Raw genomic sequence first — 15,217 nt, forward strand, 5'->3', positions numbered from 1 at the left:
GTTTTTGCCAGCTGATCTGCAGTTTCATTCCCTGCAATACTCTCCTACTGAGATGCCACAAGCTGGTTCAGGTCCTATGAATGGCTGTTCAGATCCTGTTCTTGCCAGCTGATCTGCGCTTTCATTCCCAGCAGTACTGTCCTACTGAGATGCCGCAAGGTGGTTCAGGTCCTATGAACGTCTGTTCAGATCCTGATCTGCGGTTTCATTCCCAGCAATGCCCTCATGACCTGGAACCTATATTAGTTGTACCCTGTTATGTCTGGCCAGTTGTATAAGGGATTGTTGGCAGTCCCAGACCAATTTTGAAGTGATTTGGTGTGTACCAAGTGCTTTAATTGCAGCTTGACTGTCTGATATAGATGTTCCTATTTTTATAGTTCCTATCTAAATTCTCAGCTGCGCATGCCTTAATGGTATACATTTCTGCTTGGAATACTGTTGTGTACTGACCAAGGCTGAAGGTATGCTTCTGCCTCGTTAAGTTTACTTACATACATACATACATACATACATACATACATACCATTCCATAGATCCATGAGTTAGTCAGATGACCTACCGGATGTGGAATTTGTCAAAAATCATACAATACATATATACATGCACAATTCAATTTCACATAAATAGTAAGGATTTCACAAAAGTAGTAAAATATCCATCATAAATCCATACATTAACATATACTAAATTTTTTTTTTCCTGTGTTCCAAACAAGAGAAAACATTACATACACTTTATGTTGTTTGGAAGCATAAATTCCTCAACAGAGTAAAAGGAGTGTGTAATTAAGTATCTCTTTAGTGCTACTTTAAATTGTCCCTGTTTATCTATAAGAGTTGTGATATTTGGTGGTAGATTGTTGAAGATTTTAATGCCAGTATAATATGCACTCTTCTGGAAACAAGAGAGGCTGGCAACTGGTCTGTGAAGCTGATTTTTATTCCTTGTGTTGACATTGTGTATTGTAGAATTGGTTGGAAAAAATTCTTGGTTTTTTACAATGAAGATCATTAAGGAGAATATGTATTCACATGGGAGAGTTAAGATCTCTAGCCTCTTGAAGATATTTTTACATGATTCTCTTGGTTTAACACCAGCCATTATTCTAACAATTTTCTTTTGTAAGATGAATATCTTCTGGCTGTAAGATGAGTTACCCCAAAAAATTATTCCGTACTTCATTACAGAATGAAAATAGGCAAAATAAATCAATTTGAGAGTCTCAGTATTGCTGACATGAAACATGCTTCTAACTGCGTAGCATGCTCCACTTAACTTAGGGATCAATTTATCTATATGGTTCGACCAACTTAGGTGGCTATCAATTTGCAAGCCAAGGAATTTCGTATTTACTGTCTCTTCTATATATTTTCCATTATATCCAATATTTAAAACATAGGGAGGGGCATTATTTGTTGTAAATTTCATTACATTTGTTTTGTTTAAATTTAGGGCAAGTCTGTTAGCATTGAACCATTTATTCATGTGGGAGAGTACTCTGTTTGATATTGCACAGAAATCATCAAACATTTTACTAGAGATTATAACACTTGTATCATCAGCAAATATTATGGGTTCTGATGAAAAATTTATTGTTGGTGGAAGGTCATTTATATATATTATGAAAAGCAAGGGTCCCAGGACAGATCCTTGGGGAACTCCATGCTTTACTGTTCTCCAGTTTGAGAAAAAATTTTGAGTATATTTGGGTGATTTTATCTCAACCTTTTGTTTTCTATTTGTTAGATAGGATTTGAACCATTTTAACACTGTTCCTCGAATGCCATAAAATTGCAGCTTACTTAACAAAATTTCATGATTTACACAGTCAAAAGCCTTTGCCAGATCACAGAAAATTCCTCCTACATGCCTTTTTTGGTCAATTGATTTTAAAACATTGTCTGTTAGCTTGAATGCTGCATCTTCAGTGGATACACCCTTCCTAAAGCCATACTGTTCTGGGACCAATATGTTGTTACAATGCATATGCTGATTTATCCTGCTGTACATGACCTTTTCAAGTATCTTAGAAAAAGTAGATAATAATGAAATCGGCCTATAGTTCGTCATACTGTACTTATCTCCTTTTTTGAACACTGGTTTTACTATTGAAATTTTTAGACGGTCTGGGAAAATGCCTGTGTATAATGAGTGATTACAAATGTGAGTTAAAGGGCAACTAATTAAATCAGAGCAAGCTTTCAGAATTTTGCTTATAGTTACACATACTTATATATTTGTGGAGTTGATAGGAATTTTATCCACATGAAGTTATCTATATTTCTGATGGTAAGGTCTGAAGTTTTGCTTGTGGTGAAGATTCATATTTTGGACTACTGAGTTATGACATCATGTAAACTGATGGGTGGGAATCAGTGTTTTTTTGGAGGAAACTACTTCCTCCACCTTCAAGGTAGAAATGAGCAAAGTTGGGAAAGAGGCAGGTTATATAGGACAGGCTGGGGAGATGTGTCACAGGTAACAGGAGGAATGACCAGGTGAAGGAGGAGTCCCTGGTGGTCAATTGGAACTGTAGGCCCTAAAAGGGGGCAACAACTCCAGGACAGAAAACCTTAAAGGGCTAGCTTTTCCTGTTTGTGACACATTTGCTTGACCTCTTCTATACAGGGCAAATTAAGTTTTGCTGATTTTGGGATGTGGTTACACACATTAATAATAATAATAATAATAATAATAATAATAATAATAATAATAATAATAATAATAATAATATCTTTATTGCTTCAAGAAAAACGTACAGGCGACACAATCACCACAGTTGTAGAAGCAGTCCCAAATAGTAAAATATACTATAATAAAACAGTTGCAATAATACAACTTAGTCAATGCTTAGTATAATAAATCAATAATAACTAAAATACGGACATTATAAGCAATTAATAATAAAAGTATACATACATTTATACAGAGTCTACAAAAACTACTACACATAAGTGTATCTAAATAAAACAAATATTCACCTGTATTCTATTTCCTTTCTTTTGACCACTCCAAGTATTCATTTATCGAATAAAATGATTGATTTAAGAGAAAATTATTTATAGCTAACTTAAATTTTTTATAATCACTCGATAATTTTCTTAAATTATGTGGCAGATTATTAAATATTTTAATACCCATACAACACACACTATTCTTATATTTGGCCAAATTTATCAATGGCACGTGTAAGCTGGTACTTTGTCGTGTATTTATGACATGTATTTCAGCATTTAGTGCAAACAAATGCATATTTTTCACCACCAGAAGCAAAAGCGAAAGTATATATTGAGAATAAAAAGGCAATATGTTTAAATATTTAAAAAATCCCCGGCAAGAGGCTCTAGAATTTACATTCATAATACTCCTTATAATTCTTTTTTGCACTATGAAGACATCCTTGCTATTAGTGGCATTTCCCCAAAAGGCAATTCCATATACAATTATAGAGTGAGCATAGGCAAAATATATCATTTTTAGATCATTAATAGATAGTAACGATTTCAGAGACCTAATGGCAAAGCAAGCAGAATTTAATTTCTTTATTGTTTTAGATATATGTCCTTGCCAAGATAAGGATGGATCCAAAGACACCCCCAGAAAGTCCATAACTTGTGTACTATTAATGTCAGAATGTAAATACTTTATAGGGGAGTTTACAATATGTTTCCTTATCGTTGTAAAATACATACAATATGTTTTATTAAAATTTAATGTCAAGGAATTTGCCTGAAACCATCTCATCAATTTCTCAACAACTAAATTAAAACATTCTTTAAGCTGATTAGGATCTGAAGTAGATACTATTAGACTAATGTCATCTGCAAATAGGATGGGTTTTGACATATTATTTACTGCTGCTGGCAAATCATTTATATATAATAAAAAAAATAATGGCCCAAGAATTGATCCCTGTGGTACTCCCAATCTGATCTGTTTCCACTCAGAAAAATATTGTATAGCTTGTTTATCCTTAATTACTACTCGTTGGTATCTATCACTTAAATATGAGGTAAGCAATTTATGAAATATACCTCTTATACCATAGAAATCCATTTTCTCAAGTAAAATATCATGGTTCACACTATCAAAGGCCTTTGTTAAGTCACAGAAAATACCACCGACCAGTTTTCTGTCATTAAGTGCCTGCATAATATTATTAAGTAAACTAAGAATAGCAGTATCCGTAGATAGATGTTTCCTAAATCCATGTTGCTCAGCAGGCAATATATTATTAAGTACTACATGAGCATACACTCTATTATATATAACCTTTTCAAATATTTTAGAAAAGGATGTAAGCACAGAAATTGGTCTATAATTAGATACTTCAGACGCATCACCTTTCTTGTGTACCGGATGTATTTGTGAGTATTTTAACCTTGAGGGAAATGTACCTGTGGCCAAGGACCTATTACATATGTAAATAAGAGGGGACATAATATATAACATACTTAATTTTATTATCTTCGTCGATATTTCATCATAGCCATAGGAACTTTTATTTTTAAGGGATTTAATAATATCACTTAATTCTTTGTAAGTTACAGGTTCATATAAAATATTATTACTGGGTCCTAAAGGCAATGAGGATAAATAATGACGAAAATTATCATTGCTTGATATTGGATCCAAGTTAATACTAACATTATTTAGCTTCTTAATTGTTGTAGCATCAAAGTATAAATTGAAAGCTGTTGCTATACTTTGACTATCTTTACATTCCATTCCCTCTACAATTAGTGGTGGGGGATCACGAATATTTTTACATTTGCCAGTTACATTATTTACCATACTCCACATAGTCTTAGTTTTATTATTAGATTTGGCAATCAGTCTATTATAATGCATTTTTTTTTGCAGTTTTTATAACTTCCCTCAGTATTCCACAATATTTTTTATAGTAGGCATAAAGAAACATTAATATGTTTCCAAAATGGTTCAATTTTGGATTTTTTTTTTTTAATTTAGAACATTTTAGGATGAGTCTGGTTAGCGTATCAAAAGTTATTCCAACTGTATCTGAGTTATGAGTGTTTGATATGCTGTCTGCCTATTTCCAAACACAGGTTGGCATGGTGCCATATGTATTGTTGTACAGTGCACAGAAATCCCTGCATTCCCTCCAATTGTTTCACAAGCATTGGTGCTTCTGCAGTTCTGCTACATCATTGACATAAACATTGGCATAAAATATAAACATTTCAAATACCCCCCACAAGAAGTCTGCTGAATTGAGATTCAGATTCAGGGCCATGAAATGGGTCTACATAAGCTTCTCCACTTTTCTTCAGCGACTTGATTTAGTTGTTACCTAACATGAATAAGAAAATGGACCAAATCTCCATCATGAATGTAACATGTGTCATTTTATATTTGTAGAGATACATCTTTTGTGGAAGCTATAAGTACATTCACCAAAAGATTGTGGTACACCATTCCTGTGATTCTGCTTGGCAAAACATGCAAAAGTTATTTGGAAAGTAAAAACATAAAAGTCAAGAAGATATTTGTAAAGTATTTTTTTATTCCCTTGTAACACTTTTACAACACACCTTTATTTACTTTGTAGTAGTCACCATGGATCACAGTGCACTTAGTGAGCCTGGGAATGAATTTTTTTATTCCAGCATCATAGAAATCTCCTACCTGCTGTCTTAGCCATGTCATCACCGGGTCATGAACCTCATCGTCGTCCAAAAAAATCTTTCCAGCCAGACTTCCCTTGAATGTAGAAAACAAGTGATAGTCGCTTGGTGCAAGGTCTAGACTGTGTGGTAGATGGGCCAATACTTCCCACCTGAAGGACTGCAAAACTCCCACATTGCGCAGGCAGTGTGCCGGCAGGCATTATTGTGCAGTAAGCAGACTCTTCATGTCAGTGTTCTTCTCCGCTTGTTTTGAATACACAGAATTACTGGGTTTTTGGACTTTTTCCATTGTCCGGAATTGTAGGTAATAGAAGACCTGACATTTCGGAACCTGGATCTGTTTCCGTCTTCAGGTGAGGAAGGAAGACACCTATTCAGTTGGGTCTCTTAGAAAGGGCTAATCTCAATCACTGGACTACTCCTGTCTGATTTACCTAGCTATTTCAACATATAAGACTAGGTTAGTTCAGCAGGAGATAACAAGAAACCATGAAATAAAAATTATGATAAAGCACACACATGCATGGAACTAGAATAGAAAAGGAATTCAAAATTTGTGTTAGAAACCTAGCTTACAAAAACCATTGCGAAGAATTGGGAAAAATTGTGAAGACATGTAATATCTGCCACTAGTGCCATCCGTGGAGTAAAACCTGAACACTCGAGACTGGAACCTTATGGAAACGCATGAAGAGTCTGTCATGTCATACAGATCTTCTCTGTGAGTTAGAAATGTCATTGCTGATGAGGGATATCCAGATAGGAGAAATGTCCAAATTGGGTTGGCTGATTGGATTGGTTAAGCATGCCATATGGGCCGATTCCTTATATTTCCTATAAAGTAAAAAAGTATAGGTATCCCTGTAACAGGTTGTGGAGGCCCATAGGATTGTGAGACGTTGAGGTTCCCACATTTTCTAGACAATGAGCTCATAGATGGCGGTAAGGTTGTCAGCCTTATGTGCCGGCCGCCCTTTACCCTCAAGAATATTCCTGGTACTCATTTCTGTTAGAGGCTGAGTCGACCCCAGGGCCATAGTGCAGCTGGAAGGATTAGGTAAATTGAAAAAATCCACCTCATAGGGATTTGATCCCGCAACCTTTCAGCCTGCAGCATAGTGCCTCAACGAACTACACTACTGCATACCCCATATTTCCTGTACCTTCTGTTACCTTCAATTTCCAAAATCCTACCATCATCCAAGCCTACTCTGTGACCCTCTTCATAGTTATGTTGGGCTAATTTTGGTTTTTCTAGAAGACCCTGTTGGAGATTGTGCCTATGTTCATGGAGCCGCATGTGTATAGGTCTCCCTATTTCCCCATTATAGCTTATTCCACACTCACAGAGAATAATGTAGATGCTTTGTACCATCTGTTGCGGATCTCTTTCTGGCCTGGTTCTCATGAGTGAACTCCTAAGTGTGTGTTTAGTTCTAAAGATTGTCCTGATGTTGTATTGATTCCCTATACATTTGAACTTCTCAGAAACACCCTTCACATATGGGATATACACAGAGCCCAGGGGCCTTCGCTCTTTATTTGGACGACTGCTACCCTTAGAGTTAATGACTGAGTCAATGAAATAAATCTTGCAGATAACCGTTGAGCTGGAGATCACTTCTCAGGTTTCCTGATTTCTTTAACCAGCTCTTGTCATTCTTGGCCTATGATGGAAGCTCTGTTGTGCAGACTCTGAATCAAACTTCTTTTCACATGTGGCAGATGGTTAGAGTTGAAGTTGAGGTACCAGCCAGTGTGAGTGGGTTTCTAATAGACTTTGGTGGCTAGTGGTGTCTCTTCACTGCTGACCAGCATATCAAGAAAGGAAATTATACTGTGTGACTCTGTTTCCATGGTGAAGAGGATGGACGGCCTTAAACTGTTGAGGTGACTGAGGATATCCTGCTCTGGGACATGAGGCTAGACCACAAATGTGTCATCAAGGTACCAGAGCCACAGCGATGGTTTATGTTGTGCCGATTCAAGAGCCAATTTCTCAAAATGCTCCATGAAGATGTTGCTCACAATGGGTGATAAGGAGCTACCCATAGCCATGCCATCTTTCTGTTGGAAGAACTTGTTGTCCACCTGAAAATATGTGGTTCTCAGGCAAACCTCCAGTAGCTCCATGATGTCTTGTACCTGTAGGGCAGACCGTTCTGCCAGTGTGTCATCATTCTGGAGCTTATTTCTGATGACTTTTAGGGTTTCATTGACTGGAACATTGGTGAAGAGACTGATGATATCAAAGCTAATGAGGGTATCTGAGGATTGAAGATTTACAGACTTCAACAGCTGCACAAAGTGGCCTGAATTCTTAACGAAGCATCCAGATTTTCCAGCAAGAGGACTTAGTATCTTATGGATAAAGCCAGAGAGGGCATAGCAAGGGGAACCAATGGAACTCACTATAGGCCTCAGAGGAATGTCTGGTTTGTGGATCTTGGGAAGACCATGTAAATGCAGAGGTTTGCTGTGGTGCTGAGTAAACTTGTGGTTAAGATCAGTGGGGAAGTAGTTTTGTGCTTGGAAAGGAATTTTTGTATTTACCTCTCACTTTTAGCTGTAGGATCATTTGGCAAGGGTTCATAAACCCCAGACTCCAGCAAAGTGTTCAACTTCTCCTTGTATTTGGATTCATCAAAGTAGAAGTTGAACACTTTGCTGGAGTCTGGGGTTTATGAACCCTTGCCAGAAGATCCTAAGCTAAAATTGAGAGAGAAATACAAAAACTCCCTTCTTCCAGATTCAGGAATACTCACTGATTGTCCTGCTCAGTTCAACACAAATGCTCCACTCTCTCTGGTATGCAGGGGAATCTTGCCAAACACTTTCCTTTCCAGGATTTTGCTGCCAGGGAGTCATTTGTGGTAAAGATGATGGCCTTCTCTCCTATTGCAGTCTGCCAAACCGTACATGAATGCCTATCTGCCATTTCTTCATTCATGTAATTATTTGCCATTGTCACCAGAACAGTACAGTTTGACCTTCACATTGATCTTCTCACAGAATGTAAAACGCTGCCTGTTAGCTGCCCTTTGTATGGTACAAGATGCACACTAACTCATGACTGCCTTTACTTAGGACAAGGCAGTACATTTGAGAGCAGACAGACCAAAGCATGAGGTATACTAGACAGAATGTTGGCCTCAGACTTTTAAAATTCAGAAGGGTTTTATCTCCAAAATGCAACTGTTTCAGACACATTTAGATGTTTCTCATTGTTTTAGTGTGTGTGGAACCACATCCCAGAATTGGGTGAAACATTTTATTCATTTTGTATAATTGACTCCTTTTCTAACATGAGCTAGGCATTGCATATTTGTTAGGAGGCCTAGACAGTTGGCGGATGTATTGTAAAATTGTTCAGCTGTGATGACTTGGCAGTGATTTAATTTGATATCAGCAGGTGATAGAGGAGGATGGGCAGAAGTGTTCTCCTCTCATTGTGGCAGCAAGACATGGTCATGATAAAGTTGTGAAGATGCTTCTCTCCAAGTTCAAACCAGACATGGAGCAAGAGGGAACAATAAAGTTGAATGGCTATGTTATAGAGGGAGCAAGTGCATTATGGTGTGCTGCAGGTAAGTTGTGTGGTTGGGTTTCAGCTCTATGATCTCTGCAAAGTTGGAAAAATTGTTTGTACCTCATGAAATCACAAAGCAGACAGGGTTCAGAAAATTTGTTCTTGATTTAGGCATGATCTTTAAAAATTAGAAGCTAGTATAGAAACCCATTAAAGATATGTAAGTTTTTTAGTTTTTGTTGGAGCTCAAAAACTAACCTTTTTTCCACAGAAGTTTTACTTTATGGCTGAACATGTCTTCATAGTTACCTCTGCAAGTCCTGTGCTCTCAGAATTGCTCAAATGAAACCCATTTGAGGATTATTCTAGGGAAACAAGTAGAGGCCATTAAAAATAGTCTCCATGGGCACTGAGGCAGTCATCCTATTGATGCATTGGCTCATGGATCCCGTTAGCAAAGAATCCCTTTGTTACTGCTGGAACCACTGCATCATCATTGACTTGATGTTTTTGCCTGACCTGAATCCACAGCCCTTTAGCATTTTCTTCAGGGGATTGAAGACATAAACAGGTTTCATTTTGGCAACCGTAATTTATCAGAATGTTGTATGTGATAAAATTCTATAGGTTTGACTTTTAAATAGAGACTTGAACATAAGTAAAAATAATTATTTAGTATGTTTCTGGGGCAGCTGTTTACATTAAATGGAGCATCTATAATGCACCTGCGTAATGGTGGTGATCAGTTTCAGTTAGGTGGTTATGCTATCAACTTATGCATTTTTCTGCCAAATTGATGACTTGGTCTGAACAGAGATGGTTTTGATTTTGTAAACAACTGAAGCTGCCATCTCTATGGTGGCTACAAAAAAACTACTAGTTGCAGATTTTACAGTAATAATCCAGAGCATACCTAGACACCACAGTGAAAATATTAGTCACCATGGCAAGTTGACAACTGAAATCTTGTTAGCTCAACTGATAATGAAGCTAACTTTTTTTCGTGAGGTACCCAGTTTGAATCTCTGCCAGGTAAAAGTTACTCTGAGATTTTTCATTCAGTTCTTCCATCATTTCAAGTGGATACATGAACAGAATTTTCATGCGAAGTTATGATGCCCCTGGCTGATGGTGCACTGTTGTTTTATAGCTACATGCTTTATGATGACCACAGGTTGGAAGTGCAGTCAGGTTGTAAAAGCATGCAGATGTATTTCCATACCTTTCCTGAAAGCATCTCTGATCCTGAAAACAGATGAGCCATCAGGTCCCCTTTCAGCCAAGCCAGTTGAACTGTTGATCTATTCAGATGCATTTTCCATGTCTGTTGCATTAATGCTGTCCCTAGAGCATATGCTAATACTATTGTTAGATTTCTTAGAACTGCTATCTATTCCTCTATTCACAGTTGTGTTTTCCGTTGCTTCCTCCATTAACCTGTCTCTCTGCCAGTGTTCTTTTGCCTTGAGATGATTATAAACTTTTATCCAGTCTTCATGGTTTATTTCATCTGAACTTTTCTGTGCCATTTCTTTCTAAACCATCATGAAACATTCCTGGCCACAGTTCTATAACAGTTCTGTAGGATTTATGTCAGTGATGTGGAGGAAGGGTGGCACATGGTAGTGTAGTTGGTTCAGGCACTATGCTACAAACTGGAAGGTCATGGGTTCGAGTCCTGATGAGGTGGATTTTTTTCAGTTTACCTAATCCTTACAGCTGCACTATGGCCCTGGGGTTGACTCAGCTTCTAACAGAAATGAGTATCAGGAATCTTCCGGGGGGTAAAGGGCACCTGGCACATATGAGCAAGGCTGACAACCTTACCGCCATCTGTGAGCTGATTGAGTAGACGAAGTGTGGGAGCCTCAGCATCTTACAGGCCTGTGGGGTTCACAGCCTGTTATAGGGATAGCTTTACCTTTATATGAAGGAAGTCTGAACACAGTATAAGCTTCCTACAAAAGTCTGTACAGTATAAATAGATTATGGTTTATATGTACAGTCTCACAGATTGCAATAGCTCTTTTTAGTATTAATTCTTGATCAATGGCATTTTCATTATTTTGGAGCAGCAGTATGATGTCAACCTCATGAACTGCAGTACTGGGAGGTTATTTTTTTGTACCATGTGATGTAATTTGCATTATTAGCTGTAACTATTACCAAGTGGCATGTAAGGAACATGTTCATCCAGCTTCTCGTGATTTGTGCAGTTCTTATTATGGCAGTCTTTTGAGTCATATTTTGAATCATAAATAAGTTATACCCCACCTATGAACCTTGTCTCTACCCCTGCATGAACAGCTGTAGCTTACTGTTCTGCACTGCTGTTCACCTTGTACTGGGAAATACTCTTGTACTGTATAATGGGTGTGAACCCAAGTCTCATCTTCATGTACAGCTGGCTTCTTAGTCCCTTTCCCTTTATTCCTTAGCATTTTCCAGTATATCATAGGGTGAACACTGATATCTTGTCTTTCAGTTAAACCGAGTTATTCTGTTTTTATATTTCTTAAAACTGAACACCATTGCTTTCATAATTTTCAGAAAGGTGTCCAGTTCTTCCAGGTATGTAATTTCCTTTAACACAAAAATGAGAAATTTTTTAAAAGTGGGAAGTTGTTTCTTTAGCCCCTAGTATTGTGAAACAGACTTCAAAATCATCCAGTGAAATTGTTTTCTCACATGTTGAATTTTTCTGATCATTGACGCTTCTTCTTTTTTCAACATTTACAGAGACCCTGCCTATGATTTTTGCTGTCCATTTTTCCAAGTACTCTGATGCACACGTAATTGTTGTTGACAAAGGAATAACAGATTCTTTGTTCTCTGTTCATCATTGCAGATATGAACCATATTATAAATAAACCTTTTGTCACCCAAATGAGCTACTGCTTGCAATCTTTTTATTTTCCATGTGAACTTATTATCTTTATTTTCAGACTTCATACATTTCATAAGGAGGCACGCAGTAGCATTGTTGAATGAGGCAATATGCTACAAGCATAGTCCCAATGTAGTGGATTTTTTCAATTTACCTAATCCTTCCAGCCACATTATGGCCCTGGGGTTCACTCAGCTTTTAACAGAAATGAGTACCAGGAACCTTCCTTGGGGGGACTAAGGGTGGCTGGCATGTGAGGCTGTCAACCTTACCACCATTGGTGAGCCGATTTTCTAGAGAAAATGTGGGAGCCTCGACATTTCACACCCCTACGTGGTGGTATCAGAAAGTTCCTGGACTGTCACTGTTGTAAATGCCTCAGTGAAGGAAGATAGAATGGAGGCCAAGGTCATTTCTGAAAGCTTGTTGCAGCAGTCTTGCCACGTGACACCGCGCTGTGAACACTCATTGTTTTACACAAGTTCTTTTTCAACTCCATGTTTTGTTTTGTCTGCTATGGATAGCAAAATAGAGCAACGTGTCCGCATAAAGTTTTGTGTGAAGCTTGATAAATCAGCTGCTGAAACCTTTGAAATGTTTTGTGGGGCATTTGGAGAACATTCTTTAAGCCAGAGAATGGATTTTTAATGGCATTCTTGTTTTAAGGCCGGTTGACTGCCAGTTGAAGATGATGAACGTTCAGGGAGACCAAATGCCAGGAGAATTAAGAAAATGTTAAAAAATTTGGGAACTTATCCATGAAGACCATTGCTGAACAATCCATGAGCTAGCAGACACCTTTGGGATTGGTTATGGAGTTTGCCAGGAGATCTTAACAGAAAATTTGAACATGTGCCACATTGCTCCTTCATAACAACAACGCGCCCACCCACATGTCCCGAATAACCACAGAGTTTGTGACTAAGAACAACATGATTATCATTCCCCATCCTCCCTACTCACTGGACTTAGCTCCATCTGATTTTGCTTTGTCTGCCAAATTAAAAATGAAACTGAAGGGCCAGCGTTCTGAAAAAGTGTCTGACATCCAAAGGGAATTGCAAGTGGAATGTGTCAGAATTAAGGAAAATGACTTCCACGGTATTTTTGAAGAGTGGAAAATCATGGGATCGCTGTATATGCTCCCAAAGAGACTGTTCTTAAGGAGTTGGCAGCCAAATAGGTTCTTTCTTGATCTAGCCCAAGAACTTTCCGATACACCTCCTATGGGCCTTCACGGCCTGTTACAGGGATATCTTTACCGTTTTTTATACAATAATAAAGATATTTAATTATCTTCAGTATTAGAAACACCAAACATTAATAGAGTGACTATAGATGGAGTTTGGATTGGAGATTGGATTTATTGAACATTTTAACGCTTGCCTCATGACTATGCTTTAGAGCTGTTACACACACAAACATTAATATTCTGAGTCTCTTACACTCTTCACCAGTTGGTTCCTGGTTACGACTTCTAACAGTGGAGATTCTTCAGCTTCTGTCCTCATGTTGCCCCCAGGCCAATACTCCATAACTGGCTTTGTTGCTTCAAAGTCAAAGTCACTTTACAACTGGCAATTTACCACCAATCAGTTTGTCTTGATGTCAGGTCCCTTTAGGCCTAAGACCAGAGATTTTTTCCAACTTAACTCTTGTGGTACTAGTCCTTATGTAACATCCTCTCTGAGGAGAAGATGGGCTTGTCTCATATGAATACGCTTGGCCTTTTGTCAAGTGTATACTTCACACACATATACAGTAAAACCTGTCTTAAATGGAATCTCAAGGGACCAGAAAAAATTTCCGCTGAAGCCAGGTTTCCGTTTAATCAATGTATACTATAATAACTAAACCAGGACATAAACGTATTTCAGACAAAACAAAACAACATGCTCATTAATTTATTCACACTATAATCATTAAACACATGCAAACATTACACTGAACAAGAAAAAATTGCAGTACTCACTTTTTATAATTTTACCAGAACTCCGGCAGAGTTTTTTGCACGAAGTTTACTCTCTTGGCTGCCTGACTTTCCACAAACACTTCAGCCTGAGAAATTAAAGTAAGCATGTCTGAATCATTCCGTTATATGGCAAACTCCTGCAGTACCTTTAAACTGTTGGCAGCATCCTGATAAGTCTTAACTCTACACTTTTCTTCTTCTATCACAATGTCATTTTCCTCTTCATCCTCCTCCTCCTCCTCTCTTCCTTTTCAAGTTTCTCTAAAATTCTCAACTAATACATCGATATCCATTGTGTCTGGTTCTGTTTGCACATCTTTGTCTATGTTGATGTAGTCCTCAGCATTGCAGTTACTGAAAGCAGCTTCATTCATGCAATGTTGTAAGTCCTTCTGGTCATTCTCATTTTCTACACTAGGAGTAACTTCTACCGTAGAAAATCCTACTTTTTCGAAACACTTTGTCACAGTTTCTGGTAACAACTTCTTTACTGCTTGACTTATCCAAATAACCGCATCTAGAACCGAGACAGTTCTTGCAAGTTCAGAGGCGGATGATGTAGAATCTATATTGACAAGCAAAGATTGCATTAATAATTTATGATAGTGGACCTTAACATTCCGAATGATGCCCTGATCCATTGGTTGAGAAACACTAGTGGTGTTTGGAGGGAACCAAGCAAGTCGCATGTTGGAAAGTTCGATATGGGGGTGGCATGTTGCGTTATCCAAGAACAACAAAACATGCCGGTTTTGCATTTTCATTTTACCATTGAAGGCCGTTAATCATTCCTCCATGATCTGTGACGTCATCCATGCCTTTTTGTTGGATCTCCACTCAACGGGAAGTTTCTGTATGTCCATGTTTTGGAAGCATCATGGCTTTGCTGCCTTGCCAATTACTAAGGGTTTCTCCATTACACATGACATAAAACCACATAGAAAAACAGTCAGTCTTTCTTTTCACAGTTTTCCTCCCAAACATTTTTCACCTTTCAGACATAGCGATTTATTCGGAAGCATGCAGAAGAACAGTCCAGTCTCATCGCCGTTCGCTATGTTTTCAGGTTAATATCCCTCGATTATGGATGGCAATTTAGCTTCCCATTCCTCAATGGTCTCACTATTTACATCACTTGATTCACCACAAAGTTCATTAAAAACTATCCGATGTCT

The 15,217-nt window shown here is 37.8% G+C and overlaps 1 protein-coding gene across 4 annotated transcripts in view; it reads left to right on the forward strand.

Moving 5' to 3' along the window:
* The window catches only part of LOC111866073 (protein fem-1 homolog B), a 90,598-nt gene that overhangs the window by 3,064 nt on the left and 72,317 nt on the right, over nucleotides 1–15,217 (forward strand). For 3 of the 4 annotated variants that reach the window (XR_002843088.2, XR_004513181.1, XM_023854635.2), the window contains exon 2: nucleotides 9,064–9,241. Coding sequence is in view for 1 of the 4 variants with exons in the window: in XM_023854635.2 (XP_023710403.1) it covers nucleotides 9,064–9,241 (178 nt within the window). In the remaining 3 variants the exon portion in view is untranslated. The remainder of the gene's footprint in view (nucleotides 1–9,063; nucleotides 9,242–15,217) is intronic. The other variant, XR_004513182.1, reaches the window with a different exon arrangement.

Source organism: Cryptotermes secundus, unplaced genomic scaffold, assembly GCF_002891405.2.
Source record: "Cryptotermes secundus unplaced genomic scaffold, Csec_1.0 scaffold318, whole genome shotgun sequence".
Classification (NCBI taxonomy): Eukaryota; Metazoa; Arthropoda; class Insecta; order Blattodea; family Kalotermitidae; genus Cryptotermes; species Cryptotermes secundus.